General features: G+C 45.6%; 1 protein-coding gene across 1 annotated transcript in view; it reads right to left on the bottom strand.

Annotated features, from left to right (window-relative positions):
• LOC135821875 (slit homolog 3 protein-like) overlaps positions 1-25,859 on the bottom strand; it is a 118,763-nt gene that overhangs the window by 77,005 nt on the left and 15,899 nt on the right. The window contains exons 4-17 of the mRNA XM_065334876.1: positions 23,101-23,172; positions 20,934-21,005; positions 19,766-19,837; positions 19,084-19,155; positions 17,648-17,719; positions 15,929-16,000; positions 14,759-14,836; positions 13,813-13,884; positions 13,283-13,354; positions 11,755-11,838; positions 10,044-10,112; positions 8,235-8,306; positions 5,403-5,477; positions 4,918-4,986 (exon numbers count right to left, since the gene is read on the bottom strand). Of these exons, the coding sequence (XP_065190948.1) occupies positions 4,918-4,986; positions 5,403-5,477; positions 8,235-8,306; positions 10,044-10,112; positions 11,755-11,838; positions 13,283-13,354; positions 13,813-13,884; positions 14,759-14,836; positions 15,929-16,000; positions 17,648-17,719; positions 19,084-19,155; positions 19,766-19,837; positions 20,934-21,005; positions 23,101-23,172 (1,023 nt within the window). The remainder of the gene's footprint in view (positions 1-4,917; positions 4,987-5,402; positions 5,478-8,234; positions 8,307-10,043; positions 10,113-11,754; positions 11,839-13,282; positions 13,355-13,812; positions 13,885-14,758; positions 14,837-15,928; positions 16,001-17,647; positions 17,720-19,083; positions 19,156-19,765; positions 19,838-20,933; positions 21,006-23,100; positions 23,173-25,859) is intronic.

Consider the following 25,859-nt stretch of genomic DNA (forward strand, 5'->3'; position numbering starts at 1 on the left):
CTGTTTCGTCCTTTGTGGACTCATTAGCACAGCACAGAGAAATGAGGCCGAACCTGATTGCAATGAAAAATAAATTCCAAAGCCATATTTAAACCAGGGCCGAATATACTGTGCCAAAAAATATCTCTCTATCTATCTCTATCTCTTTATCTCCTTGAGGGCACACTGGGTCCCCTGTTTTCGCAATTCTCCACCTATCAACTCCCTTCTGTGTGTGTGTGTGTGTGTGTGTGTGTGTGTGTGTGTGTGTGTGTGCGTGCACGGGTGCAGGGTATATGCGCACATATCTTTCCTTCTCTTCCTGTATTTACCTGGTTTGTGAATCGGCTTTTTAATCGTATTTTTTTCGGCTCACTGTTTTATGAGTTCACCTCATTATTGCACACAGGCAAGCAGTCAGGCAGCATTACAACAAATCAGCTTTGCTTCACTCCTGTACAGTAGTGTCTACTACACTCTGCTTTCGCCGCATTCGACAACTCTCAGCACTCTAGATCTGTGTGCATTATGCTGCTACCTACTTGTATTATACTACTTCAGTATTAGAAATCTAACGAACGAAATCTCTCGTATCTGTGTGTCTCCACATGTTTCTCTGTCTGTCTGTCTCTCTATTCTATTAATATATCTATCTGTCTGCCTCTCTCTCTCTCTCTCTGTGTCTATGTGTCTCTGTCTGTGTCTTGGTTTTTCTGTATGCCTGTCTTTGTCATTCTCTAGCTGTCTGCCTATCTCGTTCTGTCCGTGTGCCTGTCCCTATCTGTCTGTCTGTCCATCTGTCTGTCTGTCTTCCTTTCTGTTTCTCTGTCTCCATCTGTCTGTCTCTGTTTTTTCTGTCTGCTTCTCTTCTTCAGTCTTTCTCTGTGTGTCTCTCTTTGTCCCTCACTCGGTCACTTTTCTCTGTCTCTTTCTTTCTCAGTTTTCTCTCTCTGTTTCTGTGTGTGTGTGTGTGTGCGTGCGTGTGTGCGTGTCTCTCTCTCTCTCTTCTCTTCTTCTCTCTCTCCCCCCTCTCTCTCTCTCTCTCTCTCTCTCTCTCTCTCTCTCTCTCTCTCTCTCTCTCTCTCTCTCTCTCTCTCTCTCTCTCTCTCTCTCTCTCTCTCTCTCTCTCTCTCTCTCTCTCTCTCTCTCTCTCTCTCTCTCTCTCTCTCTCTCTCTCTCTCTCTCTCTCTCTCTCTCTCTCTCTCTCTCTCTCTCTCTCTCTCTCTCTCTCTCTCTCTCTCTCTCTCTCTCTCTCTCTCTCTCTCTCTCTCTCTCTCTCTCTCTCTCTCTCTCTCTCTCTCTCTCTCTCTCTCTCTCTCTCTCTCTCTCTCTCTCTCTCTCTCTCTCTGTCTCTGTCTCTGTCTCTGTGTTTCTCTGAATCTTCGTCTCGGCCTTTCTGTCTGCCTATCTGTGTTTGTCTGTGTAACTCTCCAGCTGTCTCCCTGTCTTGGTCTGTCTCTGCTTGTCTCTCTATGTTTGTCTGTCTTCTTGGCCCTGTACTTATGTCGCTGTTTCTCCGTTTGCTTCTCTTCTGTCTCTTTGTCCCTCTCTCAGTCTCTGTGTCTTCTTCCTTCTCGATCTGCCTCTCCCTTTCTGTTTTTTTCTCTCTGTCTCTCCCTAAGGACCCTCTGTCTCTGGCTCTCTGAGTCTTTGTGTCTGTCTCTCCTTTTGTCATTCATTATGTGCGTCCCTCTGTTTCTGTCTCGGTCTTTCTGTGTCTGATTGTCTGTCTCTGTCTGTTTTCTCCTCAGTCTGTGCTTTGTCTCTGCCTCTTTCTCTCTGAGTCTGTGTCTCTGTCTGTCGCTCTTTATGCGCAGCATCCCTCCGTTTCTGTCTTTCTGTGTCTGTCTGTCTGTCTCTATCTCTCTACCAGCCGCTGTTCTACACATAATGAAATTGTGTGGCACCGCGCACGTGGCTATGCGTGGGACATTCACACGCACACACACACACACACACACACACACACACACACACACACACACACACACACACACATCCGTACGCTCGATCATACAAGTACATGTAGTAGTGAAGAATTCACCTCAGACACATTATTAAAACGTATCTCTCTCTCTCTCTCTCTCTCTCTCTCTCTCTCTCTCTCTCTCTCTCTCTCTATGCCTACCACTGTGCTGCATATACAGTTAGTGAAATTGAATGGCACAGAACACGTACATTACTGTATATTTACCCACACGTGGGGCATTCACGGATGCACCCACACACACCATGTATACGCCCGTCGCAAGAGAAGCACCAAATCTGCAAATGCACACCCACACACACTTGTACGCTCGATCATACAAGTACAATGTAGATTATGTAGTAGTGAAGAATTCACATCAGAGACATTAAAACGTCTCTCTCTCTCTCTCTCTCTATGCCTGCCACTGTGCTGCATAATATTATACAGATAGCGAAATTGGTGTGGCACATAACATATACATGACTGTATATTTACCCACGGGCCAAGCGTGGGGCATTCACGGAGGCACACACACACCACACCACACACATGGCCTGCAGCAAATAACATTTCATAGCTACAAGACCTTCAAAGAAAGTCATGGTGTCAAGAAGATAGACACGTACAAGGATAATTGTAAAGTATAAATTATATTATACATGTACATGTAGCAGGGATATTCTCAGAGAGTCAAACTACCGGATGAAATGGCAAACGAAAGTCTCAACTTCAGAGAGTAGAGTAGAGAGTAGAGTGGGTGGGTGTGCAGACCAGCGAAGGTCATAACAAATTGATAATAACGTGTAACCAATGCCGGCAATGGATAATGTGTGAGCGACCAAAGAGGCGTACATAGCATTACCTGTACCACCATAAACACACCTTGACCTTGCCCATTGCGTAGCAATGATACTGCATTGTTATTTCTCCAGTCCACGACAGAATGACTGACGGCGTTTCAGGTCGCCGCTTCGACGGAACATGCGGCCGCAGGCGCAACCGTAGCCAGCAGCAGAGGGTGCCTTGTGTGGTCGACGGGCAATGGCACGCTACTCCGGATGGTTCTGGGCTGCATCGTACCATCCACATGTTGGTACCGGTGGCTCAACCGACGCAAAGTCATGCATAACGTCCCTCCACCTCTTGCGTGGATCACGCGCGGGGCGCGGGGCAGGCAGTTCAACGAAGAGAACACACTTCGGCAACCGGTGATCTTCCCTCCGTGCCACGTGTCCAAGCCAGCGCAAACGTCATTCCCGTATGATGTGACCAATGTCCTCAGGCACTCCAAGGGTCTTTGCAAGGGCTGAGGACGTTGCGTGGGTCTCCCATTGCTGCCGTCGCGACACTCCAACGATAGATCTGACACATTGATGGTGGAAAAAGTTGAGGTGTCGTAGGTCCGGAGCCTTCGTTGTCCAGGTCTCCGCGCCGTACAGGAGGGTAGAGAGCACCACGGCAACATACACGCGACGACGACACTGCAAACTCAGTGACCGGTTCTCGGGTACGGCTTGCTTCAATTGCAAGGAACTAAATACGGCAAGCAAATCGAGGGACATTAGGTGCAAACCTCGTTGTTCTAGTTGTTTAGACTGCACGGGGTCTTGAAAATACTGAGCCTCCACGTTGTATCTGTGTGGCATGTGGCATCCGTTGATCTCGTTTGAGTAGTAGTAGGCATGCACTGCATTATGTTTTGATGAAAGGTTCGATAGCTGATGAATGGGTTTATCATTTGGCTTCCTGTGTGGGTATTGCTTCTGTGGATTGGTTTGGAGCAATGTTCAGATAGTCCAGGCATCAGGCAAATTTATAATGGCGGTCCAAGCTAGTTGAATATCCGGATCACTTTTTCTCATCTGGTCTACACTCCATCCGCTTGCATCCGTAAGCAATGCAAACGCATTGTCCCTTGCACAGGCACGTGACTCCTGCAGGCAATTTTGGGAGAGCGTAAAGTGGCAGGACGGATATTCCCGTGAAGTTACAACATGATCTGAGTATAATCGTAGGACATCAAGTCTTGACACTACTTGTGACATGATCAATTCTGCTATGCTCTAATGCAGACTAGCAATAAGAGGCATTTGTCAGATACTAGTAACCATGAGGTACTGAGACGATTCTCTTTAGCAAACCACCCACTCCGCTATAAATGCTCAAATAATCTGTCATCTGCCTGCTCCAACTTGACTGTCCTCTTGACAAGTGAAAATCGCTGGCGTTGTCTGGGCCATAAAACCATTATTGGCATTAGTCCAACGCCTCCCTTGCTCCTCATCTCTGCATCTCGTAACGATAGGTCTGGCACATCGAAATCTAAAACTAAAATACTTGGAGCTCTTATTTGTTCAAGCTATATTTTCAGAGCCAGGAAGTTGCAAATGGCAAGAAACCCAGCTTCTCTTCACCATTGGTATCACGAGCTATGATCATTATCAGTGAGCAACGTTACTAGAGGAAAGTCGCTGGAGTGAACAGAAAGCTTTCCAAGCAGCAACGTTTCTTTCTCAGCAAGAACAAATAAAAATGAAAGGAGCAACACCAAGGATTTGTCTATCCCGGTATAGGTACCCGGGTGTGTGTAGCCTCTGGCATGGCAAGGTTCTGCCACAGATTTCCAGTACAACGGCCACGGACAAGTGTCCCACTGAGATGCGGTCGCTCGCCCGGACCGCTCCGACGCGGACACCTGCGAAGAGCAGCCTGTGACGTTTATTTTTTTATGACAGAAAACTGCAAAAAAAGTTGGGCTTGTCCCTTTAGTCCTACCCAGCAGACCCGTTTGATCACTGCTAACCATGGAGTTTCCGCATCATATTATAATCACGCATTCCATACCCACCATGCCATGTCAATCTCACTATTATTATCTCCTATTCGCCACAGGCCATCGTGAGAAGAACGATTTGAAAAATAGCATGTACTAGTGAAGTGGAAACAGATTGACAGACTGAGCAACTCACAGCGCACTCAGAGCTGGCAAGGTTGGGAACACGGACTGAAACCGAGTAAGATTGTTATAAGACAGATCTCTGAAGGGCACAAGGAAAACAAATGAACAAACAACCAAGAACATGGCTGGAGCACTAGGAAAGAGCACAAACTCCAGGTACCTCAACACTAACATTTGAGTTGCCTTGTTCTCAGGTGATGTGCGGCAAAGAATACTGGACAGATGAGAAATGCACAGAACATTTGCCTGCACATCGCCTGAGGAGAACGCAAGGATATTTACTTCTGAAACCTTACTGTCAGCATACTGTCACAAATGAACCTGAAGATTGTTTTCAAATATATTGTTCTAGCCTTTTGTGCCTCCGCTAAACTATTGACATTGGTCAGAGTGCCGCAATGGGTATGATACTAATGTATGCTGCACTAAGATCTCAAGAAATGGAAAAGATTCACATGATATCACACAAAAGAGGATAAATGCGATATTGCTTACAAATTCACAAGGGCCTTGTTGGAAGAAAACAGGGCAATAGGATTCAGTTCGATAATATGTGACCTTGTCAAGGACCTGAATACAGACACAAATAAATAGAGGAGAGGCAGGTTAATTAACCCTCTGACACCTGTGTCAGAGTGCAGCGCAGATCTGCGTTGCCAGGTGATAGCGTATGTTCTACATGTATGTATGTATAGCATCACACTATTCCTCTACCCAATGCTCTATGCCTTTCACCCGTCGACATGTAACATCTTTTGCTCCTATTTCAATATAATATGATCAAGATTTGGATGGCCGTCGTGAGTCAGTCAAGTGAGAATTCAAGTCGGCAGGAATAGCGCAAGCTACCACGTAGGGAGCAACACACAATTCCCCTATTATCGTCGAAGTCGCACCAACCTCTTCTTCATAATATATAATCAAGCTGATATTTGTTTGCCACCCCCTTTCCCTCGCATGTGTGTTGCAGAATGAGGTGTGTAGCGGTGCATGTTGGATGCGTGCGTCCAGATCCAAGTTGACTTATCATTTCGAGTGTGGGCAATGTGAGAGCCGATATGCAGGTGGGACCGTTCATCATCTGGACGCACGCATTCGACAACATGCACCGCTACACCTCGTTCCATGACACGCACGCTCCACTCAACCAATGGCTAAGGTCCACTCGACTGGTGCTTTCATATTGGACGTGTCCACCGGACATTCTGATTGTTCTGATGGTAGTTCTGATAGTTCTGATGGTAGTTCTCTAGACACACTGTAGTTTAAAAAAAAAAGTTTTATATTGAAAACCAAAAACCGTCAGACATGTGAATGTTGTTGTTGTTGTGTATTTTACTTCACCAAATGAACAGGCAGAGATGCCTTCTCACCTGCCCATAGGACAGGTTCTCATAGAATGATGAAGGGATGATATGCCGCTTGAAGAAAAAACAAGAAATGATAATAATATAAGACAGAAAGGACCAAAAGAAGAAAAGGAAAACATTATATGAAGACAATTAGGAATGTGCACATATACAGTCTACATGGTACATGGTGTAGAGAAGGCAGCACAGAAACGGCAGTGGTGGTGAGGCCTGAGCAGCTCATTCGACCGTGGGTCTCATAGTGTCTTGTATTAAAGCCTATCTCATAATTATAGAAGCCTGTCTTGAGTGGAAGCCGGATTTTCAAGATACACTGTCGGCACATAAGCCTGGTTTTAGTGTTGACACACACAGGGAAATATCTGGTCTGAATACAAGCCTTATGTGAATATAAGCCTAGCCTTGACATCGGCTTCTTCAGGAATAAGCCCGACTTCAGTACGCGACATTACGGGGTAAGGGTCTACGTGTGTAGAGCACTCCAAACAACAAACTGATCATGGTCTCATTGTGAGGCGAAGGACCCTTTTAATTTCAGTGCAAGAACACAATTTGGACTCGGGTGGAGAGCTAAGGATTAATTTATAAGAAGAAAAGAGGACCAAAGAGTAATTTATAAGAAGAAAAGAGGACCAAAGAGGTACTACAGTCCATTTCAAAACTATAGACGCGTACCTAGGCAAAAACCGTTATGCCAGCATCTATACCACATAAAATCTGTGATCACTTTGTGCATACATTTTTCCAAATTGGGCGTCTGTTATCCAATCGTTTAGAAACTATATGAGAGTAATTGTGGAGCGGTCCTGAGCAATATTCCGAAAACTATTTTCAAAAGGTTCCAGCCAAATTTGAAGTATTTCAAAAACCCTACGCTTCTATAGTTTTGAAATGGACTGTAGTTACTCTATACACTCAGACGTCTCTTATCCGGGCACCTTGGGACCGGAAACTGTCAGTAACTCAGAATTGCCCGTATCTCAGGATTACTCATCTACCATGTATCACATCATTTTTGAAGAAGTTTATTTGGCACATATTGCACACGTTCAGGTTGCAGAAAGAATCCATTGGTAAAAATGTGTGGATTTCACAGGTTGGCAGTGACAAATAACCACTTGCACATACGAAAACAGTTCAAACCCCCCAAATTCAAAGCATTTTTACCATAGGAACTCAAGCTGAAGGTGCCCGGTAGAGAGCGGTGCCCGTATCTGAGGCGTCCGGATAAGAGGCGTTTGAGTGTATTATCCACTAACAGCACCAAGAGTTCCACCAAGTGATAGTGGACACTATAGAGTAACTAGTACCTCTTTGCTCCTCGTTTCTTCTTATAAAGAATACAAAATAGTAGTGCAAGAAACATGATACGGCAGGACAGTAGCGTGTGCTCCATATCGGGATCTAGCAGACTATTTGAGGGTACGCTACATACAGTGCATGGCACATCTAGATATGGGATGAATCACTACAAGAGGGATACCGTTATGGCCAGTCTAGAGCTATAAAGAGAAGACTTTACAACGTACCAAAAGAGCACGCATACACAATGGGTACACACACCATCATCAGAGGCGATGATAGCGATGCCACAGCAGGAGCCATAGTAGCTTGTGCTGGGATTTAACCATTCAACAGCTCGCAAGGCTGAAGAATTGACCGCCACTATTCAGTCCACACCACACAGCTATGACGTGGCTTTTTCTGGTCAGTGAATCCCTACTTAGTACTTTTCCACACCTACACCCACACACCCACACACTAGAATAAGTGTGAGTCGTCCATTGCTAGTCAATTGTGTGAGCATCCTGAATGTCATGTTGTGTATTCAGACAATTGCTTTTCGATTGTGTCTCGTGTACTCAGTGCTAGATTGGTGAATGTGTTGGTACAGTACGGACAAAGTCTAGTCCATTCAAACAGACAATAATAATAAGGAAGACGACGGTCAACTTACAGGTGACGAAGCTTTGGAAGTGTGTCAAACACTCCGCCTTGGAGAGAAGAAAAGCTGTTGCCACTTAGGTCCCTGTCGGCATCACGCAAGAACCAAGGAGAAACACATGTTGGCATTCGCTCATCTGACTCTGGCTATCAGGGGATATGTTAAATTTGTGCAATGTAATGTAATTCCTGCATTGATATTCACCACCAGCATTCCACTCTGTGGCCTACCACATAAATACATCTACTCACTTGCCCACAACGGCAACAAGAGGTTTCACAAGCTGTCAGAAGGAACAAAGAAGTCAATGCCCGAAGGAACCTCTTGTTGCTGTAGTGGGCAAGTGAGTGTATGTATGTGGTTGGCCATCCAGTGCAATGATGGCGGTGAATGTCAAGGCAGAAACTTTCAATGGCCAAATGCTGCTGCTTACCCTCTGGTAATGTTTGAAATCTTTTATTTGATTGTTTTCGACTGGTTTGAGGGAAAGACGCACATGGGAAAAGTCTGAAGAAAATATTGACTGTCACCATCAGGACATGAACCAGGGACCTTCGCTTGTAGCCAGCGATGCTCTAACCACTGAGCTGGGGTAAAGGCGTCATTCCAGCAGAGACCGTTCAACATTTTCTTCAGAATGATTGTTATATTATTTTTATTTCATTTCCCCACAGGTACAGACACAGGTACAGACACAGGTACAGACATTGTTGCCTTCTCCACAGGTACAGACATTGTTGCCTTCTCCACAGGTACAGACATTGTTGCCTTCTTGCTGTGGATCCCGAATGACCAATCTCATCAACTAGCACAATGTCTCTGTGCATGCAACTCTAGGTGTTTATACTTTTTGCTTCAATCGCGAAATATCGTTAAAGTGCAATTGCTCAGGTATACACACACCGAACGGTTCTGAGAAAGTGTTCCAATTGTGGCAAATCTGGGGGTTATGCACAGGTGGTTGTCCAGCATGTCCTCCACTTTGCCAATGCATAACATGTCACACACACGCGCGCACGCACACACATGCACACACACACACACACACACACACACACACACACACACACACACACACACACACACACACACACACACGCACGCACACACGCACACCCGCACGCACACACGCATGCACGCACGCATGCACGCACACATGCACGCACGCACGCATGCATGCACACACACACGCACGCACACACACACACACACACACACATGCGCGCGCACACACACATGTGCACACGCGCGCACACACACACATACACACACACACGCACGCACGCACACACGCACGCACGCATGCACGCACGCATTCACGCACGCACGCACGCATGCACACACACACCTTGACCTTTTACGCCCATCGCCGGAGGCGATGATAGCAATGCTACGGCATAAGCCATAGCAACTTGTGCTGGGATTACACCATTCAACAGCTTGCAAGGCTGAAGAATTGACCGTCACTATTCAGCCTGGTCTACACCATACAGCTATTTGGAGTGACATTTTCTGGCCAGTGAATCCCTATTTTTGGTCTTTTTCATTTTTTTTCCCCACACACATCACACCACATACGCCGGCATGCACTGGCTGTTGGTAACCACCCAGGAGAATGAAAGAAAAGTCAGGAAGAGTTTGAGAAAGAGAAGAAAGACGTGTGTGACCATAATCGTCGGGAATCGAACCCGCAATCTATCGATTGGAAATCGCTGCACATACCACACACACACACACACACACACACACAAACACAAACACACACACACAGAAAGACACACACACACTCACATGCACTATAGCATGCATTGCACAGCTTACAGATTAGCTAAGTTCTCAAGCTGGAAAGATCCATTTCTGATTTGCTGCAAATTATTGTGTCCCAGATCCCTAGACAGACAAGATATAACAGGTGAGTAAATGAAAGCTCAATAATATGAGAGCAATGATGTGTCTCGTCAAGAGCACATAACCCCCAAGAGTGTGCTACTCCGGCTATGGAGTCTGTGACGGGAGAACTTCAGGTCATGTGACAACCCCGTACACATACGTTGCACCCTGTGCATGATAGATACAGGGTTGTACGCAGCTTTCCATTACAGGGAGGTAGGGAGGGGGGGGGGGGGGGGTAGAGTGTATTCGAAATGCAGAGCATTTCCAAAAAATGAGAACTTATGAGATGCTCCCTTACACGAAGGGAGTGTATCCTCGGAGAGTGAGTGTGGCCTACATGCGGTTAGTGGTCGTGGGCCTTCGACCGTATGCAACTCTTCGGAATCACAAGCAATGTCAAGGTATTCCTTTGGGAAATGTTTCACTGGCTTTCGTTTGAGCAATTATCTCTTAGTAAGACCTGACTGGAGTCAGCTTGACAGAGCGTGGAGAATGAATCCTAAACAGATATGAACCTTGAATACAGATCACACTGTTAATACCTATCCGGGAAGAGTGCGATAACATATTAATCACATCCGTTTGACTCGGCTAGAAGCACAGTTTTCCGCATCCGTACGAACACCACCACCCTCTAGGACACAGGAGCAGATGCAGCTCCTAAGCAGTGGAAGGTGAGTAGATCAGATCCACAACAAAATGGTCAAATACCGAAAATCCCATTCACTGCATCCATGTTTCCGACGTGCCAAGACCCATTGGCAAGTAAATTGTTGAGGGGTTCTCTAATTGCACGATATTGAATGTGTAGCATAGCAGGGGGGGGGGGGGGGAATAGAGCAAGTAGTATTGTTTCGGAGGCGGGATTTTCCCCAGTTCAAGTCCATTAGCCTTTACAAGGAGCTTGCCGAGCATGCTTATCCGGTGCTATGTTGCGTATCCTTTTGAGGTCTCTCGTTTCCGAAAGTCGTTCTCCCCTGCGGGTCATATTGGCATTGATTGAGCTTACAATGTTTGTGCGAGGTCGTCCTCGAATTGCAGCCGGGTGTCCAAGTTTATCGTCTACGAGTAAATATCCTTGGAAACGGTACTATAAAAGTGAGTTTACATGTAGTGCAAATGGCCTATCAGCGAAACAGCATTATTGTGTCCTGCTGATTGCTCTACTAAGCATGACACTGGAGTAGAGACTGTATCTTATAATTGGCTGAACCTCTGTAAGGAAGAGTCCTAGAAACAGTGTCATAAGCGTTGATACATCTCAGTTCAGTACATCGAGACGTATTCCTAGACGTTGCCACGAGTTTCAAGTCTTGCACGTGTATAGCAAAGTAAACTAGCAAGGAACTACAAGGTCACGCTACAAGGTCACGCTACAAGGTCACACTACAATTTCACACTACAAGGTCACGCTACAATGTCCACAAACAACACCAGTTACTTGACAATCAGATCATGCGATAACATTACTATAGCGTAACTTGTAGTTCCTTGGTCCTTTTCTTTGCTAAAAATTAAGCATTGCCTCTCCATTAGAGTCCTTTCTTGCATATTTATACTGATTACTCATACCATATCTATGGATTGGAGAGGAGTAATGAAAAATGGAAGACGATATCCCACAATGATATCCACTTACAGTTGAGTGAGGGTTGGCCAGTTTGTAAATGCTGACGCCTCTATGGTGGAATTCCCTGACTTGGCAAACACATTGTTGAGGTTTCTAAAGGCAAAAGGTAAAAAAACTGTCTTTATTGGCACAAGGGAAAGGTGCAAATGGGAAAAGTCTGAAGAAAACATTAACTGTCACCACCAGGACTTGAACCAGGACACTTGCTCATGGTCAGCCATGCTCTTCAAGCTAGGGCATACTCGTCATCTAGGCAGTCATCGTTCAGTATTTTCCTCAGCCTTTGATACTCATGCATACTGTTAATCCACACAGGCTGTTGAGACACTCGCAGCTCTCACTGTAACCTACACACACCATCGAGATCGCGACTCAACTTACGAATGATGTATCGCAGCGCTTCGCGAATTGTTTTTACCGACAGCTGAGAGTTTTCTCTTCGACTTGGATTGTTAGATCTTTGGATTTGATTGAGATTTGAGTTACGATCGGTTGAAGTTTTGCATTCTAGTCAGATCGATCGCGCGCCCTACCAAAAAAAAGCCATAAAACGTTGCACGTTTGGAACATGGGGGGGGGGGGGGGTCCGGGCAACGGGAACCCCCTCCCCTCCGTACCCGCCGGTCATGCACAATCTAGAACGCGGTGAGCCCCAATGTAAAAAGTATTCATTTGCGCAAATGGTAAAAGCCTGAAGAAAACAATTGACTGTCACTGCCAAGACTCGAACTCAGGAATTCGAGTGTCATGTTTTGTTTCCAATTTGCTTTCCACCCATCCAAAAACATTGGCTGCTAAATATGATACAAAATGTCTAGCGTGCAAAGAAGAGTTAAATTCACAAAAATTATTAGAAATGAATAGTGTAAAATGTAACTCGGATGGTGAGCCAATTAAATTATTGTGAAAAGAAGAAGGACAACATGTTACGAGATATGACCTATACGGCGAAGCGTACGTCGTGTGGAACTACTTGTTATTGTACATAACTAGTCCATCATACATGATAGTGGAGTTCAGTAGGATGTTGACGCTTAGCTTCCCCTTTCTACGTTTATTACATAAACTTGAGCCTCCCAAGTTGGGTGGTCTGTTGCTTTGCGTCGTCGAGTTGTAGTAAGGCCGGTGTGTCCAATAGTCTTACTAGTTTCGTCATCATCCGGTAACTTTCGGCATTCTTTGTTGCCGTGATGCGTAGCTTGTGCTCTTCTTCGTTGCGCCTTCCTTCCCCTCTTGGACCTTTCCGAACCTGAGCCTTCCAAGTTGGAAGGTTGTTGGTTTGCGCCTTGGAGAAGTGTTGGAGCTAGGTGTCAGGTCGCCGAATATCTCAGTACTCCTTGTCAGTTTTGTGCCATTTTGTCGCACTCACTGACTGTATAAGATCTGGTCCTGTTGGTGGACAGTTAGTCATAACTCGTAACATTTTGTCGTTCTTCTTTTCACAATAAATTAATAGTGTAGTAGAAATATAACAACTTGCATATACATATACAATAACCAGTGTACAGGACATGTTATGACAGATTAGAAAACTTACAGCTGTGTCATGGAGCCTAGCTGGGAGAAGGCTCCACTGCCAATAGTGTTTATATTATTATGATCAAAATGCCTGGACAGAGAAAAACCCACGTCATGCAAACTATTGCCACAACTTAGAAACCCGAATTCGTAGCAGAACAAATTTCGAAAGTTCACTTGAAGAGAATTTCAGAATGTTGTCAAAGAACCTGAAAGCCGTCTTTCTGGTGAGTGTTTTAAGTTTCTAGTCAGTTTTCTGGACATGCGGGAATGTAGCAAAAGAGGTCTCCTCCGGTGATTGCAATCCAGCCAATCACCACTCCTCTACTCGCCTGCTGCTCAAAATTAATATGCCTCCAAATTTTCGCCTTCCTTCACCCGATCACAGATCTCTCCTGAAAGACAGCCTGCATTCTTAAATCCATCACCTTTTGTTGTTGTTGTTGTATACTTTATTTATAGTGGAAATCAAAACAGGCAAATTGCCTAATAACATTGGACCCACTGTGACCTTTTGCACGAAACCTCACCCTTTTTTCTTTCACTTACAAGTTGACAAGTTTTGGTATCATCGAAAATGTTCCTTGGTCAAGGGAAGAGAGAGAGACTCCGTACAAATACCTACCAAAAACACAAGACACAGATATGCTTTTCTTAAACAAATTAAAAACAGGTTTAATTGAGGTAAAAAGGAAAACACACGGGAACGAGTTATGAAGTAACTATAGTTAAACCAGTCAAGGCGACCACTTGGATAAGGTGACCACTCGGTTAAGGCGACAAGCTGTCCAAGAAGACCATTACAACCAGGACTAAGGGATGCTATTTCCAGTCAAATGACCCTGGATAAGGAGACCACCTGGTAACAGAGACGACGTTTTCCAGGTCCCTTGAGCGGTGGTGTTAGACAGCTTTCACTTTATCCCCAACTGTGAGAAGATGATAAGTAGTCAGAAAGTGTGATAACTGGGCACTAAACTGACATGCTACTGAGACATTCAACCACCTGAGACCTAGCTCTAACACATCTCCAGTGTGCAAGCCAACAGTCTATTCTTCTATTCTACATTTAATACTGGCTCATTTCCCGACTGTAATCAAGTTAGAATATTTAAGTCAGTAGTCTTTCCGACGCATCGCCAGGCGTGTGGAGCACAGTCCTAGACTCGATACCGAACAGCACATACAGGAGATTGTTCAGCGGATCCAGCAACTCAGAGAGGTTGCACTGGGCTGCACCTTTCCACACCCTGGAGGGAAGGTGGGTTGGGGGGGGGGGGGTGACCGAGTCATATTTTAACAGAAACGTGAGTCGGCTGAAGCCAGTAGAAAGTTGGGAACACTAACGTATTTCTTTACTCCCACCTACATCTGTCTTATCAAACAAAAAGTTGATATTTTTGTGCAGGAGTTCCCCACGTGTTCTACATATACGTGTGTACATGCATTGCTGATGACATTGTTAACATGCTTGCTATGGGCATTGGCCACTTACAGGTCTAGCAGTTCTACGAGAGGTGAGAATGCTTCGTTGTTTATTTGCATGTGCCTCACGCTGGTGTGCGACAAGTCTCTGCAGATCGCACATAAAGACACATAGAGGAACACATTTGCAGTCCAGCAGACTCAGGAACATTCATAATCAGTAGCATGTTGGTGTGGATTCTCTTCAGTCGGTTATAGCAATAAAAAGAATAGATGGGCGAACATTAGAACGTAGCAATTACACAGTCATCTCACCAATACCTGGACAATCAAAAGCTTCGACTGAAATTGAAGTAAATTAAATCAGTCTCCAAATCTTCGTCATTGGCCTTAGCAGCTGTGAAACTCCGACAAAGGCGCACGAAGTGCTTCAGGATGCACATCGGTGTGACAGCATTGATCTCAGTACAGGAACTATTGTTGTCTGACAAATCACCGTCATCTCTTAACGATCTGGGTTGGCACCACTCGCCACATCCCAGCACTACCGCTATAGTTCACGTTCATATGCTTATACTGTTCCACTTTTAGTTGAGCATTTGAGTTGCCTTGAAAGAAAAAGAACGGAATATCAACAACACTGTTTCCATTGGTTGCTGTTGCCATCCGTTATGTGCAGGGTACACAATTGAGAGATTGTGTGTGCGTGTGAGTGTATGTGTACGTGAGAGAAGGAGAGAGAGTGGGTGCGTGAGAGTATGTGTAAGAGTGAGAGAATATGTTTGTAATGGTGTGAGCATCTCTCTCTCTCTCTCTCTCTTTCTCTCTCTCTCTTCTCTCTCTCTCTCTCTCTCTCTCTCTCTTTTTCTCTCTCTCTCTCTCTCTCTCTCTCTCTCTCTCTCTCTCTCTCTCACTCTCTCTCTCTCTCTCTCTCTCTCTCTCTCTCTCACTCTCTCTCTATCTCTCTCTCTCTCTCACTCTCTCTCTCTCTCACTCTCACACACACTCTCTCTCTCTCTCTCTCTCTCTCTCTCTATCTCTCTCTCTCTCTCTCTCTCTCTCACTCTCTCTCTATCTCTCTCTCTCTCTCACTCTCTCTCTCTCTCACTCTCACACACACACTCTCTCTCTCTCTCTCTCTCTCTCTCTCTCTCTCTCTCTTGTGTACAAGGCCCTGCGCTACATGGGCATTGAGTACTACTGGTATTGGGACAGTGAAGCATGATACTTGATTACTCACAGCGTAGTAACAGACGGTAGATGTGTCCAAAACCCGCGCTCAATGGTTAAATTCCTGTTGTACGATACATTGCTGTTGGGCAGAACATAATAACAGAACACATCGTTTCATCGTTCACTTTTCCTCTGCTCTGGATGGCAATCTTCAGTCAGTCAAGCGACAATTCCAGTCGGCAGGAATAGCGCAAGCTTCCACGTAGGTAGCAACACACAATTCCCCAATTATCGCCGAAGTCGCAGCAACCTCTTCCTCGTTGTAGGATATCTCCCAAAAGTTCAGCGTTTGCTTGTGAAATTGGTATTCCTCTTGCATATTATTGTCTTGTACTGCCCCAAAGCTCCCTGACAATGGTCTGAGTCCTTTTTTCATGAGGATTATCTGTTCTTTTGATCTTTTTGTTGAAGCATAAATAATTATTGGCTGTTTTCTCGAGCATCCTGCGAGCATCCGCTAGAGCATAATCTGGTCATTTTCCGCTCAAGCGTTGGTCGCCGCTCAAGCGTTGGTCGCCGCTCAAGCGTTGGTCGCCGCTCAGGCGCTACTGCTGCACCGTCTACTGATGTCCACAGCATCCACGGCATCGGCAATATTTAACTTTGTGATGTTACTTCTCGAAGCTGTCTGTGCAGAAAAGGTCCTGGTCATTTTGTTTTTGACCTGTGCTTCACTTGAGCTTTTTTTGCACATAAACGTGTTTTTTTGCATTTGTGCTACTCTTTAGGATTACGTCACGAGTACAGGTTTAGAGCGGTGCATTTTCGGGAGAACATCTTTCGCACACTGTTTGTATCTGCTGCCCATAGTTGAGCGAATGCTGGCTGGACTGCCACGTACATACCTACAGCGCGTTTCTAAAATATAGACGCGTGATTTCAAAAAACCGTTAGGCCAGCATCTATACCACATAAGATCTGTGATCACTTTGTGCATAAAAAAAATTGAAATTGGGCATTTGCTATTCGATCGCTTAACAAACTATATGAAAGTAATTGCGGGAAGGACCTGAGCAATATTCCGAAACAAATTCTCGAAAAGCCCCAACTAAATTTGAAATATTTCAAAAATACCATGCGTCTATATTAATTTTTTTGACATGGACTGTACAGTGCCCAGCTTGCTACAAGCGTCTGGAAACCACGCGGTGGGCGGCATTGTTCTCATCAATTTTATTCTTTACCGCAGTCAATAGGACAAGATGAATCGACATGAAATGTGTGTATACTCTATTCATGTTCTCACGCTGAAAGCACGATTTCATTGCCGTACTTAGAATATGGTGGTAAGGACACAGCTGGCAACATGGCGGTAAATACATGCCTGCCCACACACTCTCTCTAGGCTGCAAAGTTCTGGCACAGAGCTCTTTTTCTCACCGCCACCACCACCACTAGTTCACCCTTGGCACCTACCGTATTTCCCCGAATATAAGTCACACTCAATTATACATTTTCAGGTTTTAGCAATACTGATTAGATATATTGACTTCAGTAGTAAGTCATGCTCGGTTGTAAGTTGCACCCCCTTTTTCACCCTTGGAATTTAGTGTACAAAGGTGCGACGTATATTCAGGGAAACACGGTAGTCGATGCATGGTTGGCGGTATCCGGCATAGCAGGCTGGTGCATCAGTGCTTAGCATAGTATGGAGGCAGTGATGATGTGTGTAGAGTGCACCACACTCTCCCAGCCACACTGCCAATGTGATGTGAAAATCACTTACAATCTCACAAGTTGTGTCGTTTCGGAGAGCAGTCCAGTGGGTATCGCTGAAAGTGAGTTGTTATCTATGCGTCTGATCAGAGAGTGTGGAGAGAAACAGAAAATACATAAACAAGATGTTGGCAAGGAGTTTGCAACGGTTGTTCGTTTCTATGAATGAGCCACTAGATCTGAAAAGGGGGCTCATGTCGTTTCGCGCAGTATTGACAAATTCATTTGAAAGCTAAATTTTCCATACTTTAAGCGATGTGTAATTCACTTATTGAAACACCCATAACTCTTTGAAAGATAAAGGCTTTGCACCTAGGTTTTTCACAGAGTGGTCTGCTGCTGTACAGCAATGTCCTGGTATAGATAGCTTGAAATGCACAAAAATAACATAAGCACCCTTTTTGGATCTAGCACACAAAACAGCTGAAGCGCGCCTCTGAACAGCCAATTCATAGTAAGCTCTATTGTTTGTAAAACGAAAGTTTCTAGGAATGAGAGATGCTCCCAGGACCTTGCCAAATCTGCCTGAAAAAGCAGGTTCAACAACCTGGTATCCAATAGATAGAGGAAGTATGGGAGTAGAACGGAGCTGTTAGCAATTGAAGGAACCGAGAGAGATTCTCATGTGCATGTGTGTGTGTGTATGTGTGTGTATGTGTGTGTGGGTGTGTGTGTGTGCGTGTGTGTGTGCGTGTGTGTGTGTGTGTGCATGTGTGTGTGTGTGTGTGTGTGTGTGTGTGTGTGTGTGTGTGTGTGCGCGCGTGTGTGTGCGCGCCCTGGAGATCGTGCTCGCCACAAATGTGTGCTTGAGCGGGCCAAGCCGATTGCTGAGCAGCGAGGGGCTTGCCACTGTGGAGATTGTGGGCGTTGGTTTCGAAGCAAGGGTGGTCTAGCTGTTCACCGCTGTTCCGCACCTCAGCCTCAGTCTCCTGAGCCCTGCCTAGTCTATGTACAGGATGCCTGCTGTGCTGCGCACTGTGCTGTGTGTGCCCGCTGCTTTCGGACTGCCCAAGGCCGTGGTCGTCACCCGTGCTCGTGGACTGGCCCCGCCCAACTGTCCAGTAGCGTAATTCGTTCTGTCATGTATGCGTGTGTTCTCGCCGGTTCCGTTTGCTCCACCATCTCTGGCATCATCAGGCTGCGTGCTCCATCTTCCTCTCTGATGCCCCTCCAGGGCCCACATGACCCCTGCGGCAGTCACTCTTCAGGACAGGACAGGACAGGTGTGTGTGTGTGTGTGTTTGAGTGTGTGGGTGTGTGTTTGTGCTAGATCCACAAAACATGCCTGAGAGAAGCGTGGTGGGGGTCGTGTTGAGATCAAGACCTTCAAGGCTCGTCAGAGCAGCCTGGCCTCGCCACCACTTCTCTCATATATTCGGGAATATAGTGGACTTTCGTTGAAAAAAATAAAACAAATTCACTCATACAGCCATGTCGAGGACTTACAATGAACGTAATCTTCTTGTATGCCAAAGCAAACGATCGGGTAATTGGGTCAGTAAGTTGTTCTCCAACCGCCTGAGCAATGCACATACATACGTACACAAAAGAAATTTCCAGAATGGTGCAGGCAATACGAGGTTTTAACCCTTGTGATGCTGCTCAGTTTCACCTGCTGCCTATTCTTCATTGACGTGGCGAGCGACACCATTCGTCCTTTCACTAACACAGTACAAAACATGATAGAAAGTAGAAGAGAACTGTTGCACGTATACTCTCATTGAACACACTTGAGAGGGATGAAAAGCGTTTCTTCTGTAACTCTGAGTTTCACGGTTTTAACCGATCATTAGACAGCAACTTGACTACAATTCTCAGAAGATAAGATTGATATAGGCTGCAAGCTACTCTGATTAAATTAATTTTCGAAAAAGAAAAAAAGGACCAAGGAACTGCAAGTTATGCTATTATATGCACTAACACCAACACTTACTAAACAAACAATTGAAACATAAATTCATCTGATTGGAGGGAGAAATTCGAAAGGGGAAAATCTGAAGAAAAATTGACTTTCACCACCGGGACTCGAACCGGGATCTTCGCTTCAGCCTCAGGCCAGCGACGCTCTAACCACTGAGCTATGGTGTAGCTGTAATCCGAGCAGAGACTGGATAAGCAAGAAACTTACAGGTGTTTTAGTTTCTTTAACGGATCAAACAGTCCCTGTGGCAGCGAACGTAGTTTGTTATTTCCTAATGACCTGAAAGGGGAATAGTGAGCAGACACACACACACACACACACACACACACACACACACACACACACACACACACACACACACACACACACACACACACACATACACACACACACACACACACACACACACACACACATACACACACACACACACACACACACACACACACATACACACATACACACTCACACATATATAAACACACACATATATACATACACACACACACATACACACACACACGGCTTTTCTCAGCCTTTCCCCCCCACTTTTCACGACCACCTCACCAACACATAGCTCCCACACTTCCGAAGATGAAACCGATTACATGTACTAGTATGACCAACGCACTGCATCATCCACTCCACTCCACGCTATCACTGCATCATCCACTCCACTCCACGCTATCACTGCATCATCCACTTCACTCCACTCTATCACTGCATCATCCACTCCACTCCACGCTATCACTGCATCATCCACTCCACGCTATCACTGCATCATCCACTTCACTCCACTCTATCACTGCATCATCCACTCCACTCCACGCTATCACTGCATCATCCACTCCACTCTATCACTGCATCATCCACTCCACTCCACTCTATCACTGCATCATCCACTTCACTCACTGCATCATCCACTCCACTATATCATCCACTCCACTCACTGCATTATCCACTCCACTCTATCACTCTATCAGAGGTCTTCAGTTGAGACTGACAGCTGCCTGGATGATACGCCCCGGTCATGATGGCAGCAGGTGTGGCAGCAGGGGTGACAGCAGAGGTGGCAGTAGGGGTGGCAGTAGGGGTGGCAGTAGGGGTGGCAGTATGGGGTGGCAGCAGGGGTGGCGGTATGGTTGGCAGCAGGGGTGGCAATAGGGCGGCAGTAGGGGTGGCAGTAAGGGTGGCAGAAGGGGTGGCAGTAGGGGTGGCATTAGGGGTGGCAGTAGGGGTGGCAGCAGGGGTGGCAGTAGGGGTGGCAGTAGGGGTGGCAGCAGGGGTGGCAGTAGGGGTGGCAGTAGGGGTGGCAGCAGGGGTGGCAGCACACTTCAATGAGATATTTCTTTAATGTTAACAAAGGGTCACTTACAGGCGACCTAAAAGTGCCTGGTTTTTGAACAGTGCCCCCGGTAGCTGCGACAGCTCGTTATATTCCAAATGCCTGAAAAGAGACAAGGCAAGCAGGTACATGTTTTTAGAACTCAAATGTTGAGTGAAGGAAAACAATTGTTACATGGAGAATGTGGGCACGGTTTATGAATTCAAGTCGTGCTAACCCGCTAAGTGCCAAATTCAAGAGGATGGAGATTTTCAGCTCTGTGTAATAACACATTCTAGGAGCAGTGCACGCAAAATTTCACTTTCAAAATTGACTAGCACCATTTCAAACTGGAACTCAGATATGGATATAGATAGAAAACCGCACATAACAGGAATCCGCTTTGATCAGTATCCGACAAGTGTTGAAATGGATATAGCGAGTTTTGTATTCCAGCTCTTCAACTCTACTTGGGAGGCAGCAACACGTTAGGGTGCAAGTTTCAGATGGACGGACCTGTTTCCGTATGGGAAACGATGACATTATAAGAAGATGTGCAGGACTTATATGCTGGCTGTGCTGGCCTTCGGATCTTGTCACTTTTCAGTTCAGCCCAACACAGTGTGTCTATGGGTCTGCTACAATCCATTCTTCGGAAACAGTCCCGCTGGCTTTTGAAATTCCCATTTGGACAGAATTGAGGATCAAAAACCCACTTTTAATCTAAAAAATCTGGGTTTGTGATCTGCTTCTCCATACATTTTGCCATGGTGTACCTGTCCCAATTTTGTAAAACCTGGCTGAATTTCTGTTTCCCTGTTCTTGGACTTTTCTGGCCTCGAATGTGGCAAGGAGTTATTGCACGGGTCACACAATGCAGAATGTAATGTTGTTTTCATGATATCTATAACTATGTGCGGGATACACCAAAACGTTAGGGTGCCAGTTTTCACTGAATGCCAGGCCTGTAGATGTGCAGAATCAGTATTACATACATATTACATACATGGATAAGAACAGTTCCTGTTATGGCAACCAAGAATTGGATAGAGTCTTTTTCTTCAGACTCTTCGCGTTTTGTTCATTTTTTGGAATGAGATTTTGTGTCATAATATTATGTAAGCACATTTGCTTCGCCCGTACAAGAGGCTTTTCATGATAACAACCTAGTTAGAAGTGAGAGAAGTCAGCAAGCCTGTATTCAGTGCAGTCATGGCGTCAGACGAAATTACTGGTCAGTCGGCGACACGCATTTTTCACAAAAATTTGCGTTTCACCTGCTGGGAGAGTATGCGTGTACTCGAGTCTCATCCTGAGCACGTTTTTTTCTTCTTTTTTTCAGCTCCAGTATAGCTGTATTTTTCATTGCAAAGCCGTCCTCGATTGTTGTGTTCGTTGTTCAAACGAAGTGGACATTCAATCCTGAAGGCAGAGGACATAAGAGCCTGATTGGAGTTTCTCGTGGCATAGGACGGCCACACAGAGACACTTTGGGATTTTCTGAATATAAAATACCGTACGCACGATGCTGAGATCAATTTGTGCGATATCAAATTGTTTGTGATCTACCACATCGAGCAGAACGGGATCCAAACACAAGCTTATCGACGGTTAGGCTGCCGACCTGACTGGACAAATGATCCCTGGCTTCACCAGACGCCAGAAGTCGGACACCATGTCCTTTGCCGCGACGTCCATCTCCAAAAAGAACTCCATCTTCGTCGTGAAAAGGCTTGAAATACTCAATATTCAACCGAGATTCGCGGTCTCACCCTTTCTCAGATCGAATCATTTTTTGTTGTAGCAATTGCAGGGCAAATCCCCGCCACTACTTCAACAGAAGATGGCTCCAAAGCATGCCTGGAACGAGCCATATCGAGGTTGCAAGCCACCCCTCTCAGCACTTTTTTTGAAGAAATTCGAAATTTCAATGGTGGAAGATATACTATGAAGAGAATTTCAAAAGTATGTTTCGCGGAGCGATCGCTCAACCTACGTCATTCAAACTTTGCAGGATGGTTCAGACGTACATGCTAGGCATGGAACCACAGAAGATGATATCATAGCTGACACACAGAGGCACACACACAGCAGATTCGTGTGCACAGATACTAAATTAGTGGACGTCGTCATCTTCTTCCCGCTGATCTCAAATGTACTATGACGTCCTGTTTCGCCTGACGGTGAGGACGAGAGCAATAATACATTTTTGACTTACAGATGCTTCAAACCTCGCTGGTTTTCAAGCAAATCCTCCGGAACTTGCGTCAAGATATTATTTGCCAAAGACCTAAATCCAGGAAAAAGGGGGTAAATAGTACAAAATACATATTCAGAACTCTGGTGGCGAGCCAATGTGTTCAAGGAAAAAAGGAAGGGCAACATGATAGAAAGCAAGAAGAATCCTCCACCGATAGCCCCAGATCCCATGCAGGCAGAAAGTTTGTAAATCATCACCGCGACAGTGAAGGGGCGTTGGACACGCTACAGTCACTACGGTATTGACCGTACCACTCTCTGCCCCGGATACCCCGTAACTCACTAAAATACACTGATTTGGGCTCTAAATTTCCAGAATTTTCGGCTCAGCCACCCCTCCCCCCCCCCCACGAGTATATTGTACTTCAGATGGCTGACCGTACCACACTAAAATACCTTCTGACGCCCTTCAGGGACAGTCAGAACTGAGACATTGCATAACCTGACACCCTGGCTCCAAACCATCTACAAGGCACAAACCAAGAATCTTCCAACTTTGAAAGCTCAGGAAGAGAAAAGGTCCAATGAGGACTAATTGTATTGGAGCTAGGTGCCAGGTGGTTGAATGCATCAGTGTTGACTGGCTGGCAGTTCTGCACCCTGTTGTTGCACTCTCTCTCTTTCTCCCCCCCCCCCCCTCTCTCTCTCTCTCTCTCTCTCTCTCTCCTTTTCCCATTAGTCCTAAGCCCTACTTTTGATCTAACTCCCCACTCTCTTACCTATCACTGGCCACAGTATTAGTAAAAGAAGAAGAAATAATAATACACAGAGGCAATATGCTTTGGTTCTGCAAGAGTGCTCAATGCCTGATTCAGGCAGAGCGGCGTACACAAAGGCACACAATGAACACCTTGGCAAATTTATTCCGTTGTGACTCAGGCTGAGTCACAACGGAATAAGTTTGCCAAGGTTTTCATTGTGTGCCTTTGTGAAGAAATGATAATAATATAATGTACACAGTATTAAAGTCAACAAGCATTTGGCGCATATCTATGTTTGGCTATTTTCCGCCTTGTCATTTTGGACTAAAATTGTTGCGACTGAAATTTTGCTTTCCAAGGTTCCGTCACTTCAGTATGACAGTGCAAACATGCAGCAGCCATGCACGCTGAAATGTTAATGCGGCCGAGACGTGTTTTAGCCCAAGGAGGCTGAAAGTTAGACGAGCCAAAAATGTGTAGACTTACGGTAGTGAGAATAAAGATTAGAAGCGTGTGCTCGTCACGCGAAATTACGCATCTATGAGCGACATCCACAGAGCCTACTGGGAGAGTAAGCGTGTACTCGAGTCTCATCCTGAGCACCTTTTTTATTCTTTTTTTTCCAGCTCCAATATAGCTGTATTTTTCATATCAAAGCCGTCCTCGATTTTTGTGTTCGTTGTTCAAACGAAGTGGACATTCAATCAAGACGGCAAAGGACATAAGAGCCTCGTTGGAGTTTCTCATGCCTTAGAACGGCCACACAGAGACACTTTGCGATTTTCTGAAGATAAAATACCCCACGCAAGATGCAGACTTCAATTTGTGCGATATCAAAATTGTTTGTGATCTACCACATCGAGCAGAACGGGATCCAAACACAAGCTTACCGACGGTTAGGCTGCCGACCTGACTGGACAAATGATCCCTGGCTTCACCAGATGCCAGAAGTCGGAAACCATGTCCTTTGCCAAAAACAACTCCATCCTCGTCTAAAAAGGTTTAAAAGGCTCAATGTTCAACCGAGATTCGCGGTCTCACGCTTCCTCAGATCGAATCGTTTTTTGTTTATAGCAGTTGCAGGGCAGATCCCCTCCACTACTTCAACAGGGTTTCGCTTCACAGTGTGCCTGGAACAAGCCATATCGAGGTTGCAAGCCAACCCTCTCAGGAAGAAATTCGAAATTTCAATGGTGGAAGATATACTATGAAGAGAATTTCAAAAAGTAAGGTTCGCGGCGCGATCGTTCAACCTACATCATTCAAACTTTGCGGGATGGTTCTGACCTACATGCTAGGCATGAAACCACAGGGTTTGATGCCATAGCTGACACACAGAGTCACACACACAACACATTCGGGTGCACAGATACTAAATTAGTGGACGTCGTCATCTTCTTCCCGCTTGCCTCCAATGTGCTATGATGTGCTATTTCGCCTGACGCCAGTGTTCCCTACTTCGTCCTCTGCTGTTTATCCTCTATGTCTTTGGTGTGGCAGCTGAACTGCAACTGCATGGTGTGCGGACAGTTCAGTTTGCAGATGACATCATGCTCTATATTAGTAGCAGGGATGAACATCAGCTGGAACATAGTATGTCTTCTGCAGTTACGCACCTAGCTAGATGGCTTGCCAGCAGGAACCTGGTACTAAAAGAGCGTAAAACCCAGATTTTGTTCATCCCTGCCCATCGTACTGTGAATCCTTGTGTCAGCGTTACGTGCTCTGGAGTTCAACTGGCACAAGTAGAATCTGCTAAGTGTCTTGGTGTCCAAATGGAACAAGACCTCAAGTGGACCACCAAGGTCAACCAGATCGCCCAGTGAGCTGCCTGTAAAATAGCCGTCCTGCTCAGAAACATGCCCCTTCCGTGCCGCATCACATACCTGAAGTCCCTTATACTTCCTGACTTCCTGTATGCTAGCAACTGTTTCTCTGCTGGCCTCAACTCACATCAGCTCGAGCGCCTAGAGCGTCTACTCAAGCGTGCAGTCCGCTGTGTTTTCAACGCTCCATT

Source organism: Sycon ciliatum, chromosome 7 (genome assembly GCF_964019385.1).
Source record: "Sycon ciliatum chromosome 7, ocSycCili1.1, whole genome shotgun sequence".
Classification (NCBI taxonomy): domain Eukaryota; kingdom Metazoa; phylum Porifera; class Calcarea; order Leucosolenida; family Sycettidae; genus Sycon; species Sycon ciliatum.